Genomic DNA, 25,479 nt, shown 5'->3' with positions numbered 1-25,479 from the left:
CACTGAGCTCTACAGACTGTTACAATAACACTCAGTATCATCACACAATGAGCTCTACAGTCTGTTACAATAACACTCAGTATCATCACACACTGAGCTCTACAGACTGTTACAATAACACTCAGTATCATCACACACTGAGCTCTATGGTCTGTTACAATAACGCTCGATATTGTTTCAGTCTGCATGTTAGCAAAACATCTCATTAACCACTGAAGGTATTTCTGTTAAGCTCTTGAAGTGTAATTGCTCCATGTGCATCTACAACTGATTCAGTTTGGAGTCAACACCATTCAAGACGGCCGCCACAGCTAAGCGACTTTAGCAAACACAAAAATGTTTTTAACAAAGCCAGTGTTAAAGATAAACTAAAATTTGTTGTGGAAGTGGGTGAGAGTCACTCATAAGACAAACTCCAAGCACTAATCATCAGATTTGTTTTTAAACCCTCACCATTAACTATTGGAGTGAATAGTGTCTGTCTGTTAGCAAAACAGCTCATTAAACACAGGGCAGATTTAAATGAAGATCTCAGAGCGTAATCATTTTACAATCGATTAACTTTTAGAGTTGATCAAATTCAAGATGGCTGCCACAGACAACTGACCTTCGGAAACATAAAAATGGCTACAACTCAGCCAGTTTTTCAACCAAAACTGCTACAACTCTGTCATTTCTCAACAGAAGATCATTCCAACCTAAAACTCTGGCAAGAAGACTGCGGGCGACGTGCGTTAAAGAAACTAAGAAATACTTGGACTTCAATCTCAAACCAGAGTTTCTAAAATGAAAGTTTTTCAGGCAACTGTTTTATCAAAGTGCGACTCAAACAACCCCTTACAGCATTCGATGGGCAGTGAGGCCACCTGCAGGGCCAAGACCCGTCCAGGGGCCGCCATGGGGGGCGCCAGAGGGAGGTGAGTACGAAACACGAGGCGAACACGCGTGTTTTTTCTCCCGACGTCCGTTTCGCCTTTCCTCAGCTCGATGTCCGAGTTTCTCAGCTTCAGAATCCCGGCACAATCGATGCTGAAAAACACAAGGTTTATTCCATTGACGATTTTATTTTTTGCTCCGTGCATTTTTGAAGAAAGCTGAGTTTTATTTATTCATTTATTTTTGCTCCACTGTGCAGATATGAATCTGGGTGGAAAGAGTTCAGCAGCTTGTTTGTGATACTTCACCGTTGTTTTAGTCCCGGTACATAAAATCTGACGGGGCTGCAAATCTCACATTTGAGGAGAAAAGCTTCAAAACTTATATAAAAATAAAATCAGTCAAGTCAAAGTCTTGCTTTCTTCATATTTATCGCTCTGAAAGTGCAGATCCTTAAATGAGCAGATTGCTTCATAACAAAATAATAATAATAATACAAAAAATAAAAAGTTTTTATTGAGGCACTGTCTGATTGTAAAGGCAGAAATGATTCTGATTCTTGATAACTCAAACAAGAACGGATTTTTAATTTTAATTTTTTTTTGGGGGGGGGGTCTAAATGTTCATGACTTTAAGCAAAGAAAAAGGCTGTAGATTCATCCATCCATCCATTATCTTTTACATGCTTCCTCCTTTTTTGGGTTGCGGGGGTCACCAGTGCCCACTGTACACCCTGGACAGGTCTCCAGTCCATCACATAGAGACAAACAACCATTCACCCTCTCACTCACACTTAGAGACAATTCAGTTACCAATCAGCCTAACATGCATGTTTTTGGTCTGTGGAAGGAAATTGGAGTACCCGGAGAAAAGCCACGCATGCACGGAGAGAACATGTAAACTCCACACAGAAAGGCCCACAGACCAGGATTTGAACCAGAGTAACCTGCTCGCTGAGAGGCAGTAGTTCTAGCAACTGCGCCACCGTGCTGCAAAATGGGATAGAGCAGTCCCTCGCTACTTCATGGTTCATTTATCGTGGATTCGCTCGATCGCGGTTTTTCAAAATAAGATTGCACATGACACACAATTGGCTGATTGGTGGATGAGCCGCGCGGTCTGCAAGGATTTTTTTTTATTTTAAAGTAATTATTTTAAAGTATCTAGCACTTGCTGCAACTTTGCGCAGCCCAGAGCTGCAGAAAAAGCTTCATCCTGCAGCTGATCAGCTGTTCTCCGTGCAGAGTGGAGAAGTGGGCGTGGCCAAGAGTGCTTGCAGGTGGCAAACAGCAGCAGAGGCAGAGAGCTGAGTTCATGACATTCTGTGCTCTTTTAGAGCTTTAGAAACATTGTTTAGAATATTGCAAGAGCGTGGGAAGGGTTAATTGCCTATGTATATATATATATATATATATATATATATATAAATAAACTACTACTTACTACGTGTACTACTATTCCTACTTATCGCGGGTCTTCATGGTACAGATCCCCTGCGATAAACAAGGGACTACTGTATTTGTTTTATTAAATAAATTTAAATGTTTTTGCACAAGCTCAAAGAACTACCTGGATCCAGTTTTTAACACTTAAAAAAAGGTAAAACGCAAAGAATAAGAAACTGTATTTATGATCAAATAAAATAAAAACTTAATTAAAAGGCCTTAATGTTCACCTGCAGTAAATGCACTTGGACATTTACGCTTCTCCTTCCTACTCACAGTGCAGTCATGTTGTTCTCCGGGTTCAGGGGGATGTCCAGGACTTTGGTTCCCGCCTGGACGCTCTCGTGACTGGCCGTGCCGACCATCTTCCCAGTCACCCTGCAGGAGGAGAAACATCAGACGTTAGCAGCTTAAAAAACAAAACAACCAATCATTCAGGCAGCTCACATGACCCGAGCTCAGCCCAGTGCTCCCGTTCACCAACTGATCAATCAGCTGTTTCACTTCATTTAAACTCTTTCATCTCAGAGAATAAAGGCAGTCAGACGTCCTTAAAGTCTTTGAAGTCGTCTTGATCAACAGTTCTTTAATTTTTCCATCTGTTTCAGTAATGTTCTTTTGTTTATGAGAAAAATGGACAAATGGATGAAAGATGACGATTCAGGCTTAATAAAACAACTATTACATGAACAGTATTTGAACATCACGTCTTTAAAACGATGAAAAATATTTTTTATAAAAGACCAGACAGGAGCTGGGAGACAGGTTCAGCTAACAGTTGTTTGTGTATCGTCTTTTTGGAGATAAAATGTTATTATATATTTGTCAAATTGTGTTATATTTGGTGTTTTTCATAAAATAATATCTACAGTAATTATGTCTGTGACAGAGAACAGAGTGCAATGGATCACATTTAAAATAGTTATTTGTACAAAGCTGCCTGTTGTAACACTGCTTCATGCTTTGAGTTTTCCAGACAAACCTTTGTTTTTCTTCCAGTCAAATATATTCATAAAGCCTTAAAAAACAAATGTTGATCAAGACCGCTTTAAGAAAATTATAAAAAAATTCGGACCCATTTAAATGAAATATCACTGAAGACTTTTGCAAAAGTAGCACAGACAAAAAAAAGTCCAGCAGAATTTGAGTAATATTATTAAAATGACCAAACAGGTTACATTTCATTTAAATATATGATCTTTATATGACTCAAGGAGGAACAGGAGTTTTAATACAGTGTTTTATACACTATTTACAGTTAACATACTGTATGTGTGTATTTGTGTATAAATCTAAGGATAAATGAGACGATAAAACAGGAAGTAAGGAACAATTTTTAGCTTTTAACAGGCAGGCAAGTGGAGGCAGCAAGACTCCTATAGTAGTGACTGTTATCTTTATTATTTCACTGTTTTGTTCAATTTGTTGTATTATTTGTGTTCAAAATTGTCATCAATTTGTTTAGGAATCAGAGTAATAATTGTATCTGAGCCAAATCTAAATGTCATGAAGCAGCAGTCAGAAGAGCTGCTTTGTTACACTCAACATAAAGCCACAGCAGTCAGATGATGCGTCTCATGACTGCATGTGTCTCACAACGATTAACGAGGTTTACAAGCGTGCCTGGCGAGCCGTTTTCCTCCTGGACAAAAGCAGTCTGGAGGTCTGTACCTGTGGATCTGATAGAACGGATGTGGCCTGATGGAGCGGTCGTCGGCTGTTCCAACAAAAACCTGCAGCGAGAGCGGCTTCCTCTCCGTGTGTCCACACAGCTGCACAGAGACACAGTGTGAGAGGTGAAGTCAAACTGTGAGGAGGCCAACAACACTGAGACACAACATGTGACTTTGCTCGGCCAGCACACGGAGGCAGCCTCCATAAAACGATTATTTCTGCGTCAAATGCAATGAGAGAATTAAAACTCTAAAGATTTTAAAGGAGCGTTGATTTAAACGCAAACGTTTTGTCAGCCCGCAGGTCGGGGCCTGACCTTGACAACAGGATGTCCTGTCAGCGCAGCTTTCACAGCACCTCTGCTGCCCTCCGTCTCGTAGTGGGCTCGGTGATGCGGGCGGGGCTGAACCTCGATACGAAGCTCGTACTGGTCGAACTGGGACGGCAGCGGCCAGTCGAGTGGAGGCAGAGCGTTGGACCTGAGGGGAGACACACTGGACTGTTTTATCTACAGCAAATACAGACAACAGTGATTGGTGACGACTAATAACAGGCACATATCCATCCATCCATCCATCCATTATCTTTACCCGCTTGTTCCATTTTTGGGTCATGGGGGTTGCCAGTGCCCATGTCCAGCAACCACTGTGCGAGGGGCGGGGGACACCCTGGACGGGTCGCAAGTCCATCACAGGGACACATAGAGACAAACGAGACAAACAACCATTCACTCTCTCACTCACACCTAGGGACAATTTAGAGTTAACAGGCACATATTATATGGTTTAATCCCCTCCGTCAATCCATCCATCCATCCATCCATCCATCCATCCATCCAGCTATCCATCCATCTATCTCTCTCTATATATATACAAGTATCATATCTGCTTTACAAACAACCTTTGTTTTATTTACGTGCCTATTTTTACATTAAAGATAGTTTTATCTTCAAACATTGGGATTTTACTGGTAAGCTGTAGTTTTGTCTCTTGGTTTGTGAACATGAAGCTTCAAACTGTTTTCCCTCTTTAAAAATAAGTTCTTGCCTGAACAGAGGACTGTGGGCGCTAGCTCTCGTTCTGCCCCAGGCCAGAGCGGGGGGCACGGGAAGGTAGTCCATGCTGAGGGGTGGGGGCTCTCTTCGGGTCTGCTGGGTGTCAGGAAGTGGGCACGGAGAGGTGTGGCCTGGTGTCTGCTCCTGATCCACTTCCCTCGGAGACAACTGAAACGCATAATGTCAATTTAATACTTTGTCTCTTGTCGGGTAAGACAGTAACCTCTGGGGCCATCACAACCGTTCGTACCTGCTCCAGTGATGTCTTCCTGGTTTTCTGGGGGATGCTGAGGTCGCAGCTGCTGGGCTGTGCTTGTGACTGAGAGGCGGAGTCTCCACCCTCCAGGTTACACGTGTGCGGTTCCTCAGAATAGCTGCCTCTTCGTGAGGTGCAGGGAGAGGCCAGAGGAGAGTTTCTACGCTTTTTACCGCCGGGTGAAGTTGGCCTCGAGGACGGCGAGAGTCCGAAATTGATAGTGGCTTCGTTGAGCTCCTCCTCCTCCACCAGCAGGGAGTCGCAGCTGGAGGCGGGGCTTAGCCATCCTCTGGAGGAGGGGCTGGAAGCGGGGCTCGGGCTGAGGGACCCCGGGCATCTTTCGCGGTAAGTAAAGGGGTCCAGCAGGGGGAGGTAGAGACGTTCTCTGTCCCACCCGCCACTACGACCTGTGTCCCAGTACTCAGGAATGGTCAGGGGGTCCTCTTCAGGTGAGATGGTGGTAATCTGGATGCTGGGACACTCGACCACACAAGACTCGGAAACCTGTAAGAAAGAAAAAAGAAAACGAGGGATGTTTGACTGGACAATGGAAATGTAGGGACGCACGATATTGGATTTTTGGCTGATATGTTAAAACTTATTTGGTTGATAACCAATACCAATACAGATATTTTTTTCCAAGACCTACTTACAGAGACATAGTGTTCTCTGCTGTGGAATTAAAACACTACATTATTCTGCATGGTCTTTGTCAATTTGGCCTGCCACCAAATGAGGATGCCAAAAAGGGGGCTGAAAATGATTTAACACTATTTAAATATATAATATATATTTTAAAACACAGCACCTTTTATACAAGTGAGTTATTTTATGGAATGGCCGATGTCCGATATTTAGCTTTATCACTAATATCGTCCGATCCCGATATCATGCCAATAATATTGTGCATCCCTATAAAAATGTCTTACACGCAGCTGATGTACTCATAAGAAAAAGATGTTAAACTTGTTTCAAGGTTTATTTTTTATACAAATCTAATACAATAAGTGTTTATCTGTCTTCAAATGGTCCAAAATGCTGCAGCCTAACTCTTTCATACCCGAGCGCATGACCTGTTTCCCTTTTATTCTCTTTCCAGTGGCTTCCAGTTCATTTAAGATTTTAACTTTAATTTGTTTATTATAGCTCTTAACATTCTTGCATCACCTTATTTAGCTGATTTATTAGCTTTCCGTGAGCATGAGAGGACTTTAGGGACAACTAATACATTTTTGCTACATGTTCAAAGGTCCAAATACAAACACTGGGGTGAACGGGCCTCTTCATCTCTGCACCCAGATTTTATGATCCAACACCTGTGCCTTTTTAAATACAACCTTAAAATAATTTTATTCAGGCAGGCTTTTAATACCTAATAGCACGCTGGCATTTTATTCCCCTTCTGTAAATGTACATTTTGTTGAATTGTTTACAACGCTGGCTTTAACTTGTGCACTATAAGACTCTTTGATCACTTTGTGGTTGATGTGAAGGACTAAAGAAAAATCACGATGAATTTTATTTTTGGTTGGATTTTTTTCTAACGAAGCTTTACACTTTTTTCATACAAATAAAAACAAGTGGCTGAATACCATCCATCCATCCATCCACGTTTATTCCATTTTGGGTCACGGGGGTCGCTGGTGCCCATGTCCAGCAATCACTGTGCGAGGGGCGGGGTACACCCTGGACGGGTCACAAGTCCATCACAGGGCCACATGGAGACAAACGAGACAAACAACCATTCACTCTCTCACTCACACCTAGGGACAATTTAGAGTTACCAATCAGCCTAACATGCATGTTTTTGGTCTGTGGGAGGAAACCGGAGTACCCGGAGAAAACCCACACATGCACGGAGAGAACATGCAAACTCCACCCAGAAAGGCCCCTGGACCGGGGTTTGAACCAGGGACCTGTTTGCTGAGAGGCAGCAGCTCTACCAGTTGCGCCACCGTGCTGCCCGTGGCTGAATACATAAAAAGGAAATAAAGTTTATGTTACGTCACTGCAAAGTAACTGTTTTTTTTTATTTTTTTTTACTGTACATGAAAAATGATATTACAAGTGTCAATGAAAAGAAGTATTGTTGAAAAATTAATTTTTTTTAAAGATTGTGACCAAATGGTCTGAACTGACAAATTATATTCACCCTTACAGACTGGGGATGAATTTATATCAAGTCAAGCTGGTTTTATTCAAGTAAAACTCTAAAATTATACCTAAGGGGATTTTACAGTTTACAGAATAAGTGTATTTTTGGCTCGCCGACACAAACATTTTAATAAATAAATAAAGAAAGTGCCATTCCTTGAAAAAAATGCATACCAACTGCTGCATTGCAAACTTACTGAACTTTTAAACCAAGATTTTGTGTGATCCTTTAGCCCTCATGGTCTGTGTTCGGAATGACTCCCAAGCACTACCACACCAAATATTAGCTCAGTAGCTGCAAAACTGACAAGAGTTATAGCAATTTTTGTGTTCGCTAAGCTTCATTAGCTGTAGCAACCATCGTGAATCCAGTTGACTCCAAAAGTTAATCAGCTATAGAAGCCCATGATTGCTTTCTGATAGTTTTGTTCAAACCTGTCAGGAAATGTTTTGCCAACAGACAGGATGTGATTGCCGTGAAAGGTGGGCGATAAAAGGATAAAATGCCAGTAGATGTTAATGTGGAGGCCAAGCTAGATTGTGATGTTTCGGTTTTTGTGAAGGCATCGTCTTACCTGAACGGAGCGTGCCGGCAGGCTCTCGTAGGTTCCACTGAACTCCCTGATGGCGGCTCGCCGAGGTGGCGGGGAATGCATCCCTGCCCGCTGATTAGACGAGGGCGGCGGGCTGGGGATGCTGATTGAGCGTCCCGCATGAGAGACGGCTAAATGGTTGTCAGTGCCTAAAAGAATGAAATCATTAATAGAAGCTCCACAGAAACTATTTCTGTGTTTGGCTTGTTACATCACACGTTGTGGATTTTTATTTTTTTATTCAGCCTCAGTGACAGCTCTTGGAAACAGTTGTTTATTTTTGTTGTTTTTCTTTCCAGGTATTATGAGACAGTCACATTAAAGCTCAATCAGCGTGTTGTTAAACCAAATTAGCCAAATTAGGTCAAGATTTTTCAACATTTGCATGCCTTCATTATTTATTGCACGTTAGTTTTCCTTGATTCAATGTAATTGTTGCCATGTGGAAAATGCACAGCATGAAAAAATACAGACAGGAACAGCTGCGGCGTCCATTGTTCAGCATATTTTTTTTTTTGTTATCTCAAGATCAGGAGTGGAATGTCTTTAACGAGACAACAAAGCTAAATTTACCGTGATAAGTTAATTCAGCTTGCTTTCGTGAGATGAACCTATTAGCTTGTTTGTCTATGGTGTACTTCATTAGATCAAACGTTCAGTTTTTACTGAAACCATATCTGTTTTGGACGAGGACATAATTAGCAGTTTTTGGCCTTATTCATCACCTAAATTGGAGAACCTCCATACTGTGGAAATTGAGCAACATTCTTTAGGCGTTATCCTCGGTGCCTTCATGTGCTAAATAAACCTGTTAGTTTTGTCAGATTATGAGAACAGCTGAGCAAAGACAAGAAGCTGACCAGTTGGGACCATTAAAATACCTTCATTCACAAATATTCTCAGCTTCTGTCTTTTTTTAAATTGAAACAGGTGCAGAAGTTGACTTTTTTTAATCTTAAATTACCTCATTGCAACTAGCATATTTTGTCAGATGAGTGATAGAAATCAGTATTACCACTTCTTAAAGCTAACTATTTAACAGGTGATGCAAAGTCAATGTGTAAACATGTACATTATAGGTTTAGAAGTGGCTAATGGCACTTACTGAGGAAAGCATAATAAGTAATTTTTAAAATGATGTTTAAGCCTGGAAGACTTTGTATGGAACTCAGAAAGGGCCAGCTGTAGAAATAAAAGCAAAGCATTGAAAAATAAAAATAAAACGAGATTTGCAGGGATTTTCCCTCATGGGACAAATAACTGAACAAATGCAATGTTGTTAAGTCACAAACATCCATCCGCATCAATTAAAAAAAGTCAACAACTACAGTCGGATTTTAATCAAAGCAAGCATGAAACCTGCAGCACAAAAACCTATAGGAACCATTGACGAAATCAAATTCTCCAGCATCAAACACACATATTTAAAATTTAATTATCGTAATATGCCAGGAAGTGACAAAATCTTAAGTATAAAAGTCCAATGTGATTTAGATTTGTACTCTATATGTTTTTTGTCTAAAACAGGTCTATCTATAGTGACTCAATGAGAGTGCCTCTACAAATAAAGGTTAAATAACATTTAAAAAAGATGATATCACAGACAATATATTTAATATTACTGATCATCATAGCCGAATGTTGCAATATGTGCGCCGTGCTTATCATATAAGTATCAAAATAAAAATGTCTATGGTGTAAAATGAAGATCAGGATCTTTTTATACTGATGACTTCATCTTGTGCTGCTAATCTTCACAATAATAATAATAAAAAAAGGTTTTCTTAAGCATGAAATCACCACAAGTATTTTGTTTTATGCCAAACAACCACAAGGACCTGACCGCTTCAGGCCACGTCATTTAAACCGAGCGCAACAGGAGTAATGTTGTTCTGCGCTGGAAGAACGCTACGCATGCAACTTTTGGGCAAAATGGACACACACAAAAAAAAAACGCCAACAAAATCTCTTCAAATGTTTCCTGGCAAAATAAACATTTCCAAGTGATTAAAGCTGCAGTGCTGAGGCAACTCTTCAGTGGATGCTTTTTTTTTTCTTGTGGAACTCATTTCAACGTGTGTGTGCAGCAAAGTGGAGTTTATGAGCCCTAAAAGTTTACCCAACACTTATCAAACCCAAGAAAACATCTATTCATAGTGTAAAAGAACTGATTTTAAAAATAATAATAAGCTGTTGCCCCATGGGAGGTCACAAAATCAGCTCTTGAAACATTTTAAAATATTTGTTCAGACTGAGTGCACAATTCTCTTTGCTTATGTGAAAGGAGGTGAGGCCTTAACCGTTTTCATAATGCTTTATCCAAGAACTATAGGAATGCGAACGCTAATTTTACGTGACAGTTACGGCAATGAGTTGTTTTGAGATGCCAAAAGTTTGGGTGTAAAATCTGATATTTTAACCTTTTAACGAGTTAAAGCAGTCACAAGTGTTGAAACTTTGAAACCTCTAGTTAAAGTTCTTTAATTAGTTAATTAAAAGTGGTCAAAGTAAAACAAAAATAAATAAATCAAAAATGAGTTTCAAAATAAATAGTTGTTTACATAATAGTTCTCATGTTAACGTTGATAATAGTTTATCTGCTTCTGTGCCTTTTTCCTGTGGGGTTCCACAAGGCTCCATTATTGGATCCCTTCTGTTGTATCTGGTCCCCTTGGGATCTATCCTGAGAAAACATGGTTTTTCATTTCATTGTTATGCTGATGACTGCCAGATTTATCTGCCCTTAAAACCCAACAGTTCCAGTTCCATTCACCCTCTGTTAAAATGTCTCGATGACATCAAAGGCATGGATAGCTTCAAATTTTTAATGATCAGAAAACTGAAGTCAGTGTTTAGCCCTAGCTCTATACTGCTGTTACTGAGCCCTTAAATCTTGACTCTCTTCAGCCTTATCTTTAGCAGTCTGTTACGAATCTCGGGATGGTTTTAGACTCAGACTTTAAGGTCAATAAACAAATTAACTCTGTTCTTAAAAAAGCTTCTTCCAATTAAGCAGATAAATAGCTAAGCTCAAGTCTGTGCTGACCAGACCTTGAGAAATTAGTCCATGCATTTGTCCCGGCTGGACTACTGTAACATGCTCTATGTCTGTGTCAGTCAGGTGTCCCTTTCACATCTCCAGCTCATCCAAAATACTGCAGCTCAGCTATTAACAGGAACTCACAGGTTTGAGCACGTTTCACTGGTTTTGCCCTCCCATCACTGGCTCCCTGTGCATGTCAGAATTTATTTTAAAATTATCCTGTTGACATTTAAGTGCATTACTGGCCTTGCACCTTCATACCTCTCTGACCTACTTCAACCATATGTACCTTCTCGGGCACTGAGATCATCAGACCAGGTGCTTTTGGTTGTACCAAAAATCCCGTTGAAGCTCAGAGGAGATCTGGCTTTTTCAGTCATTGGTCCTAGACTTTGGAACAACCTGCCCATCATCATTAGACAGGCCACCTCAGCCCTTGCTTTTAAACCTCTAATGAAAACACACCTGTATTCACTGATGTTTAACACCATATGATATGATTTATTATCTTGTTGCTTCTCATTGTGTTTGTGTTTTTATGTTTTTTTATGCTTTTAATTATATATTTGTATTGTTTTACTTGATGCTGTGATTTTATTGTTAAGCACTTTGGTAACAGTTGCCGTTTTAAATGTGCTTTATAAATAAATTTGACTTGACTTCTCAACATACGGAAGAGGATTAAGGCCATGGAGAAATATTTTGTTCAAATCTGAGAATAAAATTCAGAAAACTGGCTTTTTATCAGAACTTTCGGTTTTTAATTTAGAAATTCTGAATAAATAACGTGAGAATAAAAAAATGTATCCATTTCCACTGTGGCCCTAATCTTCTTCCATACAATCTGGGTCTCCACCATAAATGCATCTGACGCCATATTTTCTTATTTTAATGCATTGAATATCTTTAATCCAAAGCAATCCAGACCCATAAAACACTTCCCCTGCTCAGAATGGATTATGTCATTGTACAACCAGCAGATGTGAGGTTTCATTATTTTTTATGATATGCTAAGACTGAACCCTTTCGTAGCTTGTATCTATCGTGCATGATGCTTTACAGCTTAAAATAAATAAAGCCACAATAAATCTCTTAAGATAAAGTGAGTTAAAGGGACTTCTTGGTGAAGAGAACTGGAACACTAATGTCTTATAAAAGTTCCTATTTTGGTCCTGATGTGTATTTTTAAAGCTGACCGTGAGTTATGAGGAATTAGAGGACTCTGCTATGACATTAATGTTGCTTAAAAATAGGTTATTTTGTATCAGGAAGGAAATGTTACATCTCCAGTGCAAGCTGAACCAGGATATTTTGCGTTATATGAATAAATAAAGCAGGAAACCTAAATCTGAGAACTGTTACACTGAAAAAACTTCTCCTTTGATGCTTGGAAACATAAAATTTGCCTAAAGTTTCTCCTTGAATTCACATAAATGTCTTGAGTAGAACTAAATGCTCGACTTTATATGAGATGTTTGGATGTTAAAAATAGGAAATTGGAGGCAGTGAAAGAATAAGGTGTGTATGTGTGTGGTGCGTTCAGGTTCCTTCCCAGATGGCAGCTGTTAACTTTGCTCACACGCACAGCTGATTAGAAACACATTGAGTCTGTGGCTGCGGCGCACACACGCACTCACGCAAACAGGGATACAGCGAGATATGCACGCAGATGCATACCATACAGAAAACAAGGGGGAAATGGCACGCAAACCCACCACTTGGGCTCACGCGCATGAAGGCCATCATTACTTGTAAATGCAACTCTTTTGTTTATATTTCATAAAAAAAAAAAACTTGACTCTAACCGTGATTGCTGCTGCTGGAGGAGTCCAGATGCAGCAGGGCGCCCTCACTCTCCTCCCCGGCTCCGGAGCTCTCCAGCTCGGCCGCGCGCACCGGGGACGGCCCCTGAATCCGCGGCTCAGGCGGATCCTCCTCAAACACCAGTTTGAACTCGAACTCGCCATCCTCCCAGCCCGAGCCCGGCGCGGCCCCCATCGAGGATGAAGATCCACAGATCTTAATCTCTAGTAAAATCCCACAAACTTTGACAGAAGTACTCCTCAAACTTTTCCCCTCTTTTTTTTTTAGCTTTCGCTCATCCACGCGTCATTGCGCAAAGATGGTCCCCATCTTGAAGGTTTTTGGTTCTGCAAAACTTTTCCAGACTTGATGCTTTTTTTAAGATCCAAACTCAATCTTAAACCTTCCAAAACTCCAAAGATGCGCCTTTAATCCCAGTTCCATCGGTATCCCATGACTCCTTCTCCTTCTGTCTGGTTCAGACAGAGAGGAGGAGGAGGAAGAGGAGGAGGAGGAGGGAAAAAAGTTTTTCAAATATTTTGTCGTCCTTTACCCTTAATTGCCTTTTGGTGGGTTTCTTGGTCCGTAATAGGAGTTTGGATCCGTCAGTCATGACCCCCCCACCCCCACCAACCTCCCCTGCGTCCCTCCTCCCTCTCCTCATGGAGGTTTCTTTAGCCACATCCAGTTCAACTGTTAATGTGTCCTTTCTGTCTGTTAGCAAAATATCTCACGCACCACGGATGGACTTTATAGACACATAAAGGAGATAATCTCTGGCTTTTACATCCTTTAGGCGATAACCCAATTCAAGAGTCGCAGCTTAACTTTTGCAAACAGAACAAAACAGTCAGTTTAACGGATTCTGAGCTAAAATTTGGCGTGGTAGTAGCGGAGAGTCATCCACAACGCATACACTGAGAGCAACATCTTGATGTATCTCATGACGATCAACACGATGGTCTTAGTCTAAATCTCTGGCGTGAAAGTCCTTAAACTCGTTTCCTTCAATAAAAGTCCGGTCCAAAACACGGCTCCCATTCTGACCATTAGCAGAAAACATGGCGAGCAGCCGGCTGCAGGCCACCAGGGCTGCTGTCACTTACTGAACATCAGAGGACCCATTTCCTGTGGCGATGAACGCCACAAACTCCCCCTTTTTTGGCCGTCACTCTCCCCTGTCCTCCCCCTTTTTCTTCTGTTTTTACTCCCCTTCCCCCAAACCACTTCTCCGTCCTCCCTCCTCTTCCTCTCGACCACAGATCTGCTTCTCATTATCCTCAGCAGTCTGCTCTCTGTCTGAGTCAGGAGACGAAAAACTTAAATAAACACTCTCTCTGTCCCTCTCGGCCTCAGCTCTCTCCCCCTCCTCACCCTGTCCCCTCCTCCGGTTCTCACAATCATTAAGAGTGTTGTTAGTTATACTGGAGTGTAACTCGGGGCTTGTTTCACTCTCGGTCATCCTCGTGGGGTGGGAAGGCCTTGGATCCTGATCTCAAGATGATGCGAGAAAAAAAATCTGCATGGGACCCTCCAAGGCCCTGAGCTGGATCTGATAATCCCCCCAAACACTTTAAATGTCATGACCCTAATGGCTGAACTGGATGAATTCAGGATCAGGCGAGATTAGTTGAAACTTAAATCTGACAAGTTGTTAGGTAAATTGTTTTCAGAGAAAATAAAGATATTTCATTGATGTTTGGGGAAGTTTACGGTAAGTACAAAGTAAACAAAACAAAAGTAAAACTGGAAGCTGAATGAATGATGAAAAGGCTGAAACTGAGTTAAGTTAAAAGAAGCAGAACATTAGCTGAATGCTACAAGGGGCAAAAGGTTAGTTAAAAGCTAAAAGTAGCAAGAATTTAGCAAAAGTTAACTAAAAGCTAACCAAAGGCTAAGTGTATTAAAACAATATTTGAATGCATCAGTTCAGCTAAAAGAAAAAATAATGGAAAAAGGTTCACTAAAAGCTAAAATAGCTAAAGGATATCCAAAAGTTAAAAGTAGCAAGAGGCGAGCTAAAAAGATTTACAGGATAGCTGAAAGCAAAATGTTTGGAAAAACTAGCTAAAAGTTAAATAGATATTAACTAAAAGCAAATGCTAGCTAAAATCTTAAAGTAGAGAAACCTTAGCTAAAAAAATGAAAATGCCAAGCTGAAAATATTAAAAGGCTTGCGAGAAGTTAAATGTAGCTAAAGGCTAACTCATAACTAGCTAAATGCTAACTAAAAGCAAATTCTAGCCTAGGCTAAAAGTATATAAAAAAAGAGCTACAAATTAAAAGTATCAAAAGGCAAGCTGAAAGCTAACTAAATGCTAGCCAAAAGGTAAAAATTATAAGCAGAAAAGCTATAGCTAAAAACTAAACGTAGTAAAAGGAAAGCTGTAAAAGGGTAGCTAAAATCTAAAAGTAAAAAAAGGCTAGCTAAAAGCAGTAAAAGGCTAGCTAAAAGCTAAAAATAGTAAAATGCTAGCTAAAAGCTAAATAATAGTAAAAGTAGGGTGACTAGATTTCCCCAATTTCTGCGACGGTCCCTGTTTTGGACGATCTGTCCCCGGCTAAAGCTGTCCCCAAAATGTCCCTGATTTTAGCGTTTTATGAATGAGAAAAAAATGTTGCGTGTAGACTGTTACAGTATCCGGGTAGAAAGCACGAAGAGTTGCATGCAACAAAAGCTATTACTGTAACTGTTAACATTATACAGAAGAAGAGCGCAGCGTGAGCTTGTCACCACCGATGGGGACATGTCTTATACGTATAAGATCCATATTTATACGTAACATGCATATTTAAGTATATATTAGCATATTAGTCTGCCTTCAGGCCCAGGCCTCCCTTGCAAAAGAGACCTGTGATCTCAGTAGGATTTGCCTGGTTAAATAAAGGTTAAATTTAAAAAAATGTGTGAAACTATTTATTTTGTTTGAACTGGACTGATACTAGCCATAATAAACGTTTGGTTTGTGGTAGGAAATGTTACTAGTGTTGTCAGCTGTGCCCAGTTTAAAAAAATTAGAGCTGGGACGTGTTTGTCTACTCAGTTTGGACGTTTGAACGTTCCTCAGTGATGCAAAGTGAATGAGGCAAGAACTGAACTGAAAACGATGAGGGAGAGATCATCATCTGCTTAATGTGCATTTCTTCTGTTCTGTGAGCTTGGAGCTCCAAATAAATAATTTTTTTGCTAAATGTAGAATTTTTGGGGGCATTTCATCAGCGGAGGAAACAAGTTAAATGATTAGAGGCAGTTTTTTGAGTGACAAAATGAAATATGTGGAAGAGCAAATAAAACGATTAAGTTAAGCATATTACTAAATTGTGTCTTATTTCTTGTGTTTAAGTATTTCACTTTACTATTATCTGTGGGAGTGGTGGCGAAGAGGTTAGAAAAGCTGGGCCTGTGATCAGAAGGTCGCCGGCTCAACTCCCCAGACTGACACCATAAAAATGTGGGTGGGAAAGGTGAAACACCCACACCTGCCTCCACCTTCATTAGCCTCACTCTGGGCCCCTGAGCAAGACCCTTAACCCCCACCATCTGCTCCCCCTAGATAGCAGCTCGGTGGTCTGTGGTTGCATCAGGAAGGGCATCCGGCGTAAAAACAATCACCAAGTCTTCGTGTGAGTTAATTCGCTGTGGAGACCCCTGAAGAAGGGAGCAGCCAAAAGACAAAAACAAACTTTACTATTATCTGTACATAAACTTTTCTGATCTTCTACTATTCCAGACCTCCATGTCTCCTCTGTCTGATGGCTCTTCAGACAGAGGAGGCCTCATAGAACCATACCAGTTCACCCAGCGCTCTTTCTATTTCTTTGTGAACGAATCCATTCATCTTGATTAATGGGAGAATAATAATAAACCACTTGTTGTGCCTTTAACTCTAAAACAGTTATTGAGTCAAGTGTTTAATAATGGAGGTAAACGTAGATGTTTAACAAAGTACACCAGAATTCAGGAAATGGTATCTGCTTTATTCAAAATTTCTGGGTCCCACATGCGTGTGCCCCCCCCCCCCCCCCCCCCCCCCCCAAAAAAAGCCCAACAACAACATAATTTCAAAACCATACTACTTCACTATTTATTTTACACTTTCACCTGGTGGGTTGAGGTTATTTCCTGAGATGATTCTTGAGGACATGTTGCCCTCATGTGGTAAAAACCTTAAAGTTTCTCTGTTAGCACAAAAGTCAGCAGAGTTTTTGTAACAGAACAAAATCGTTATCAGATTTTAGGTAACGAATCAGTAAAGTTAACTGAATTACAGCCATTTTTTTTACCATCACTTGGCTGTGGCAGCCATCTTGAACCAGGTTGAGCATGAATAATAATAGATGTACAGTATGTCCAATGTTTATTTTCTGCAGATTTCATTAAAATTACAATATTTTCGTCTGCCTTTCATCATTTTGGTAGCAGGTGGATGTTTGATTAACAGACAAGGAGGAACTGAAGTACAAGTATTTGAGAAAACATCACACCCACAACATCCACAATACAACTGAGCTGAACAGTTTGACAGAAGCTTTGGGTGTATTTAACAAATGAAACCTGAAGAACTCAATAACTTCAGTTTTTGACCTCTGCAGCCATAAGAAATATCGACAACACTAGCCGTACAGGAACCAGTCGTTACACTGTAGCTCGGAGTGTTTTGCACAGAAAAGGGAAGAAACTTCTCTATGTGTGTTCATGGGTACGTCAAGTTACACAGGTTTCATGAACAAAACTAGTTTACGAGAATGGACTTTTAGGCAAGGACAAGTTTCTTACACCTGATTGAGGTTTTTCCACGTAGCAGCAAACGAAGGGACCAAATATGAACACCTCAAGTAATTTTTATTTCACACAAGATTTCATTTCCTTTGCTTAGCCTGGGATTTCAAATGTCAAATTGTTAAACTTGCCATGGTTTTTGACAGTTATCTGGCATTTTAGCCTGGACCAGTTGACATCCTCGCCTAAGTTTGGCCCGGCTGAGTCTGATCAGGACTCAGTGTGTCTACTAGTTCCTGACCCTGATCCCTGAGGAACACCGCCCTGCATGTTTTATCCCTTTCCCTGCTTCAACTGATTCAGTGATTTAATTACGTACTTCCTCAAGTTCTTCCGAAGCCTTAATGAACAGTTCATTCAAATCAGGTGAATCAAAGAAGGGAAACCGCTAAAACATGCAGGATGGTGTTCCTCAGGGACCAGGGTTAGGAACCACTGTGTTTTGTCGAGTTAGGGTTAGGATAAAGAAGTGAGTTTGGTGGTTTTCAGGTTTGATATTCAAGCAGATTGGTCAGTGTGCTTGTGTACGTCAGATACTCGGTCCGAAACAAAATTTAAAACACTTCGGTACAAGTCTGGTTTTGACTACAAGTCACAATGGTCGTACTTTAAAGTGGCATTTGTTCTGTAAGGTTTACTAACCACTGACTTATGGAGTATTTGTTCTTCTTTATCTCCACCCTTTAATGGAACCAGCATTCCTGTAATAAAGAGACTTGTTTGAACTAGTGACAGTGATTTTTATACGCCAGCGTAATCACGCTCTGTGTTCGTGTTTCTGCTTGTGCGCTCAGCATCAGTAACACAGAGAGCTTGTGCAAACTCCTGAATCACGCATTTCACAACACGGCACTGGGGTGAAAGTTTAAAGAGACGCCTCGGGACACACAAACAAGACGTTCTCGTAAATTGTGCATGTTTTGTAATAAAATCATCTCTGAAATTATTGTTTCTTTACACAACCGCTTAAGATAAATCCCCACAATGACCATACTGTATATGGAGATGAACTTGTAGAGCACTTCAGACAAAAACACGGGGAGGGAGTGAGGGTTTAGAGGAGCACACACCTCACTCCTTCTACTTTCTGCTGTGAAACCACAGCGTGTTAGAGCCTGCGAGAAAAGCCATGATCCTCCTCAGTACGAGTTAATAGAGACACAGACCCGGACAGCTGTCGGACGTTTTCACCGAGAGGCTTCACATCTAAGAGGTCAGTTACTCTGACTACTATTTCATTTCAGTCTCTTTTTGTGTTTCCCATCAAACTATAGGTATTTTCCTCGACTCAGCTGTACGCATGCAGCAGGTTTATTACAAATGTAAGACAAAGTGTGTTAATACTTTTAGGCTACAGTAGAGTAATCCCCTCACTACTGATTTACCTGCAAACAAGTTCTTGCGGGAATAAGGAATGTGCAGTGTTTCTGGGTCAAATGACCATTTTTATTTACTTTACAATATAATTTTCTCTACTATAAGTCAGTTTGTGGCTTTAAATGTACTGAAGTTGATATAAATTAACTTTTCACATCAGTGCGTTGAAATAACATGACATTTTCCAGTCAAATTGGATTCCTTGAAAATTGGGATTCACCTGAGAGTACTGACTTGTTTTATATTTGACTACTTTATTTTGTTGAGTTTTAGTATTTACTCAGTAAGGATTTGATCATTTCTTCTCATCATATTGTGATTTTTTTAATTATAAATTGCAAAATTAGTTCAAAGGTCAACCTCTCTGGCCTCTCTTCCACCAGTTTTTGTGAAACGACAGCGAGGGGAAAAAAGACGACATAAAGTGAAAATAAAATGTTGAAACTCGTCTGTTCTTTTACGCAGCTCAGCGTGTTTTGGCCTGCAGACCCTGAGCTTTCTTCACAATCTGACGTGAATATTTTAGAGCCCACGTCAGGTCGGCACGCCACATTTAAAACTGTAAAAACCACGTGTGAACGAAAGGTGAACGTTTGATCATATTGTGTATCTATACGTCTTCTTGCAACTTATTTCACGAGTTTAAAATTAGCAGAGCAAAGATTTTAGATGGATATATCCCAAAAGTTATTTCACAGTTTAATTATGAGGTAAAATGTTCAAAACAAACAAAGAAATTAAAGGTCTAACATTATTTGAAGGAATACATACTGCCCACTGCCTTTCACGCCTCTTTTTAAAACTAAAATCATTTTAATGATGAAAAGAGACAAGAGTTATGTGGGAAAAAATATATATATGAAAATGTGAAATGTGCTGAGCATGACTCATATTTTACAGTTGTAGACATTGTTGTTCTGCCTAACGCCAGTTAGTTGTGGTAGCAATGTGGTTGAATTAGTTCTGCAAAGACCTCTTTTGGGAGGAAAGCGTCGTCAAGTTTAGTTTTTTAATTGTTGGATCTTTAACAGTTTTTGAAAAACAAATTATTATTTTTTTATGGTTTCTTGTTGATTTCCATGTGTTTCAGTTTCCTCTGTGTCCTCGTCCACTTCTTCCTCTGTCACTCTCACCTGATCCCAGGTGTCATCACTCCGTCCTTGGTCACTCAGTTTTCACTCCACCTTCAGTCTGACATTGAGTGTGTTCCCCATGTCCAGGCGTCCTTCTTGAAAATTGTTGCTGCCTTGACAACTTGTTTGTTTTTGTTGTCAAAGTCTTTAGTTTTTTTTTTTCAAGCTCCCCTTTTTGGTCTGCATTATTGGTTCCATACTCCCCACAAATGGTGGCAGAAGTATAGATCTACCAAAATTGCACCCTGAGCTCATGCCCAGGGGCTCTCGACATACAGAGGACCATTTGAATTGATTGAGAACAAAATTTAATGTCTCTTCAGTCACTGTCCAATCCGAACTAAAGTTTTTTAAATATGTGAAGTTATGATTAAACAAAATGTTCTAATAATCATGATTGGCGAGCGCAATTTGAACATTTACTCCTGTATCGAAATACATTTAAGTTATTCAATGTCAGCTTTCAAATAAGGATATTAGTTCTGTTCAACTCAGTTAAGCTTGACACAGAGTCATTATGGTTGAGCGATGTTTTTATATTTAGGAGAAAAAAAACCTGAATGTGTCCGAAAAGCATATATATTTAATAAATTCAGATTCTTTTGGTCTGTTTGAGTTTTATCCATTCCAATAGGATGCAAACTGACACAAAAATCCACATCACTTATCTTGAACAGGTTGTAAAGTATTTGTTGTGCGTTGTAAAGTGCCTCATTTCTAACTGTTTCATGTCACCAGGACTGGAACTGCTTCAACAATGAAAAAAGTCCCTCATTTCATCAACGAAACAGACTATGAGGATGAAAGTGTTGTGAGCAGCAACTTCGCCACGTGTCTTGGCGCCCTCATCCTCAGCCTAGTTGTCCTCCTGGGAGTCCCCGGTAACTTCTTCATCGTCTGGAGCATCCTGGCTCGCATCCGGCATCGCTCGGTCACCACCATCCTGATTCTCAACCTGGCATGTGCCGATGGCTCCATCATGGCCCTCACCATCTTCTTCATCATCTACCTGGCCAAGCGAACATGGATCTTTGGAAACTTCATGTGCAAAAGCCTCTTCTACCTGTGCAACGTCAACATGTACGCCTCCATCTTTCTGATCACGCTGATGAGCGTACACAGGATGGTGGCCGTGGTGTTTCCACGGGACCTGTACCGCATCAACAGAAAGATCGTGACGAGGGTGATCGTGGGCATGTGGGTGTTGGTCATGGTGATTTCTGTGCCCTCGCTGGTGTTTCGAGACGTGAGAATCAACCGCGACCTCAATAATAAAACTAAAAACGTGTGCTCGCCAAATCACACCGATCCTCGACATGTGAGTACACGTCTGATCATCTGAATTTAATCAAAATAATCCAAATAATTTTATGGTTTAGGTTCCCAACATGAAGATGACATGGCACATGACACTGACACGTCAACAAGTCAGACAGTAAAGGCCTCATTGTCCCTTTTTCAGGTCAGGTTCCAGTACACCTTGGAGACTGTGTCAGGATTTATTATTCCATACGCCATCATCATTACCAGCTACGTCCTCATCCTGAAACGCCTGAGGAAGACCCTCTTCTACCGAAAGGCTCGCAGCGAGAAACTCATTCTTGCCATTGTGGTGACGTTTGGCTTGTTTTGGCTGCCGTACCACATCATCAACATGATCCAGGTGAGTGAAGGCTCACGTTCCTCGTAACCAATCACGTCTTTGGGATCGACCGTTAGTGCCTGTTATATCAACTGAAAACATCCTGTGGCTTGTTCAAGGTGGCAGCTGAGTGGTATCCAGAGGAGTCAGAGACGAGAGATACGTGAGTATTTTTAAACACATTTTGACCCATTATTTGTGTTAAATGATGAATTATTAAGGACAACCAACTTGAGTGGTTTTTAAATATCTGCTTAAGACAGTAAAGATAAATAAAACCTCGGTTTAAATTTAAAACAATTTCAAGAAGCCAGTTAATCTTGTGACTTCATACAATGTAATATTGAACCAAAAAAGATGGGGGGGGCAGTACTTCTAAAAGTCAGTTTATTTGGTTAAAAGTAAAAAAAAAAAGTCATTTTATTTCTATTCATCATCATTCAAAAGATTCATTTAGATTCTGTTCCTCTTTTTAAGAGATACTGTATTTTTTGTCGTATAAGTCGCAGTTTTTTTATACATAATTTGCATGCCCTGAGACTTATAAGCCAAAGCGAAGTATTTATGGATTTTTCCCTATATTTATAAATGAATTTTTGGTTGCGACATGACCGTTTTCATTCTTTCTGACCAAAAAAAATTGAACACTACCATTTTTAGCCGCTAGATGGCACTCGAGTATAAGGCATGTCATTGTATCATGTAATAGGTAAAAGTGGCTTTTAATGACACAATCGGCTTACCAGATACAACGACATGCCTTACACTCGAGTGCCATCTAGCGGCTAAAAATGGTAGTGTTCAATTTTTTTCGGTCAGAATGAATGAAAACGGTCATGTCGCAACCAAAATTTGATTTATAAATATGGGGAAAAATCCATAAATACTTAACTTGGGCTTATAAGCCGTAGGGCATGCAAATTATACAAAAAAACTGTGACTTATACAATTCTAAAATGCGGGTTCACAGTCAACGTAAACAAAGCACTGTGTTGAATTAAAACCAAGTGAAAGTTGGAGTCACATGACTAACCCACATTAAGTTGGTCATAGTAGGTAAACAAATACGGTTGGTAAATTCAGTGTTTGACTCATTTTCAGTCCTTTAAGCAGGTAAACAAGTACTTTGTAGTAAACAAGTAGTAGTTGGAAGCTGTTCATAAATTTTGCTCTTGAGACAATAACCATAAATATGAGAAAACTATTTTGATAATTTCAATATTTTTTTGGTCTTCGTGACTTTGCAATGAGTACCTTTAATCTTGTACAAGTGACTGAACCTGTTTACTTAAAGTCCATTTTTAGTTGATGCGGAGGCCTGACCTTTTCTACAAGTGCACACATTTATGTATCCATATATTTCTGCAGATTGACCCACATCCACCAGTTGTCCCGAGCGGTGACCTCAGCTTTAGCCTTCATAAGCAGCTGTGCCAACCCCATCCTCTACACCTTCGCCGGAAAATCCTACATCAAGAAGAACGGCTTCGCCTTCATGGCTAAACTCTTCGAGGGCACGTCGCAGGAGCAACCAAAAACCAAAAAATGTCAAATGGTCAAAAAAGACAGCGCAGCACCGAACAATGACTCCTCAAACACCGCAGTGTCTTCTGCACCAAACGGGAACAACGCATTGACATAAAGAGACAAGAACAGACTTGAACGAACTCTGAAATCTAAAACCTGTTGGGACATTAAAAAAATAAAATAAAATTATATCAAATTAGTTTAACTCAGGGGAAGATTATAATTCAAAACTAATTTCATGGACTATGTAATTCACTGATTTTTCCAAAGAATGACTGAATGAAATCTTTCCAATAAATATGCAAAGCAGCGACTTATCCCTCTGAATTGTGATTAAATCACAACCAGACAATTGGAAACTGGTTTCCATTTGAATGTTTCAAAGCGTTACTGTCATTTCCAACTAAATCAATGTTTACATTTAGGATGCTTGAAGTTTTCCATGTTTTAAACCAGTTTAATTCAAGGTTTATCCTGAATCCTATAGTAAAACACTGTTTTATGGCTGTTTTGGTCAATGTTACATAAAACCCTCAGATTTGAACATGCTCTGTACTCCTAAAGGATGTCCAGATTGTGACAATTCATTACCAATAATCCAAGTCAGACAAAAACCTGAAAACCTTGAATTTGAAGTAAATGCACCTTGTTTTGTATCGCTGTTTGTCACATGGTTTCACTTTGACCTTGTTTTAATCATTTGTCACTTTTAAAGATACTGCTGAAAAACAAATACTAGAATAAATTTCTTCACATGAATAACTGACGTTTTACCATACAAAACTTCTGCTTAATTTCTGAAACATCTAAATATATTTAGTTTTTTTTTTTTTTTTACATGTTAAAAAGGTTTATTCCAAACCATCTAAATATTTTGTCAGGTCAATATTAGTTTTTCCAGTAATTGTCAAATAGGTTTGTTTTATTTATTGTTTTATATATATATATATATGCATATATATACATATTATTATATATGCATATGCAACATATACATATATATATATATACACACATGTTGGATCACATCTTTTAAAAACAGGAGGACACACTTTATAAATGAAACCTCTTAACAAAAGCTTTACTTTATCAATTAAACTGTTCACTAAAATGGCATTTCATATTACAGATATTTCAAGTTTACAGTTACACTTTCAAATCCTTCGACTCATCTGCTCATGTTTATACTACGGTAGTACATTTGCATGCAAGTAAATAAACCCTGGTAGAAATCAGTACAACAAAACTAATAAGCACCTACAGTGAAGCTATTTTGCTTAAATTTAACAGTATCCAGAGGCCACAAGTTTTATAGTACCAGGGAAGGGCAATTATTTTTTTTCCATGGGAACACGAGCAACAGAAAATACTATGATGGGCCAGGCCAAAAGATTTTATTTAATTTTGCATATTAGTTGTATTTCTTTATTAAAAGTTGTAAATAGCATTGTTTTGACAAGCTAAGAGTTAATGTTATGATTAGGCAATGAAAAAGTTAAGTTACCACACAAAAAACGTAATTTCAATTAAATTTCCCAATACTGTACAACAGTAAACAAAATGAACATTTTTACCACTTGTGACATCACATAAGTGATAATTTTCAGTCGCATTCACCCAAAAACAGTTTGAATTTCATTTAGTTGGAATGACTTTCTTAGTCTTTTATGCATTACAATATTGTCTTTGTATTCCAAATATTATACTGTGTACATAATCTCGTTCCATGCATCATATTATAACGAGCCAATGAACTGTGAAATAAGACTTTGACAAAAAAAAAAAAAAAGACCACTTCTAGTTGGTGCCTTTATATACATTTGTAGTCAAGCCCAGTGGTTCCAAAACCTGGTCCCTGAGGAACACCATCCTGCATGTTTCAGTCGTTTCCTGCTCCATCACGCCTGATTCAGTGATTTAATTACTTCCTGAAGTTCTGCAGAAGCCTGTTAATCACCCATTCATTCAAATCTGATGCATCAAAGCAGAAACAAGTAAAACATGCAGGACGGTGTTCCTCAAGGACCATGGTTGGGAACCATAGGTCTGACCACGGTTGGGAACAGGTCTGACCAACTCATTTTGGGTTTTCCATTTTTTCTTCTTCCTTGTTTAGTTTGAA

The 25,479-nt window shown here is 39.6% G+C and overlaps 2 protein-coding genes across 2 annotated transcripts in view; one reads left to right on the top strand and one right to left on the bottom strand.

Moving 5' to 3' along the window:
- Nucleotides 1–13,093, bottom strand: part of nfatc4 (nuclear factor of activated T cells 4) — a 17,692-nt gene extending 4,599 nt beyond the window's left edge. The window contains exons 1-8 of the mRNA XM_037681901.1: nucleotides 12,901–13,093; nucleotides 8,035–8,201; nucleotides 5,300–5,809; nucleotides 5,042–5,217; nucleotides 4,312–4,474; nucleotides 3,993–4,093; nucleotides 2,598–2,699; nucleotides 842–1,029 (exon numbers count right to left, since the gene is read on the bottom strand). Coding sequence (XP_037537829.1) covers nucleotides 842–1,029; nucleotides 2,598–2,699; nucleotides 3,993–4,093; nucleotides 4,312–4,474; nucleotides 5,042–5,217; nucleotides 5,300–5,809; nucleotides 8,035–8,201; nucleotides 12,901–13,093 — 1,600 coding nt within the window. The remainder of the gene's footprint in view (nucleotides 1–841; nucleotides 1,030–2,597; nucleotides 2,700–3,992; nucleotides 4,094–4,311; nucleotides 4,475–5,041; nucleotides 5,218–5,299; nucleotides 5,810–8,034; nucleotides 8,202–12,900) is intronic.
- A 5,771-nt stretch (nucleotides 13,094–18,864) lies between these two features.
- Nucleotides 18,865–23,995, top strand: ltb4r2b (leukotriene B4 receptor 2b). The gene is made up of 5 exons (XM_037681900.1): nucleotides 18,865–18,891; nucleotides 20,927–21,506; nucleotides 21,651–21,851; nucleotides 21,950–21,993; nucleotides 23,199–23,995. The coding sequence occupies exons 2-5, from the start codon at nucleotides 20,946–20,948 to the stop codon at nucleotides 23,470–23,472; spliced, it is 1,080 nt and encodes a 359-aa protein (XP_037537828.1). The 5' UTR covers nucleotides 18,865–18,891; nucleotides 20,927–20,945; the 3' UTR covers nucleotides 23,473–23,995.
- Nucleotides 23,996–25,479: the final 1,484 nt, after the last annotated feature.

The sequence above is a fragment of the Nematolebias whitei genome, chromosome 9 (assembly GCF_014905685.2).
Source record: "Nematolebias whitei isolate Nwh7 chromosome 9, NemWhi1, whole genome shotgun sequence".
NCBI classification, from domain to species: Eukaryota; Metazoa; Chordata; class Actinopteri; order Cyprinodontiformes; family Rivulidae; genus Nematolebias; species Nematolebias whitei.
This window is presented reverse-complemented; position numbering and strand designations above follow the sequence as displayed.

Excerpts from the sequence above, each read along its gene's own strand:
- ltb4r2b (XM_037681900.1), top strand. The coding sequence starts at position 20,946 with ATGAAAAAAGTCCCTCATTTCATCAACGAAACAGACTATGAGGATGAA. Across the intron at positions 21,852-21,949 it reads ACATCATCAACATGATCCAG|GTGGCAGCTGAGTGGTATCC; the intron begins GTGAGTGAAGGC and ends GGCTTGTTCAAG. Across the intron at positions 21,994-23,198 it reads GAGTCAGAGACGAGAGATAC|ATTGACCCACATCCACCAGT; the intron begins GTGAGTATTTTT and ends ATATTTCTGCAG.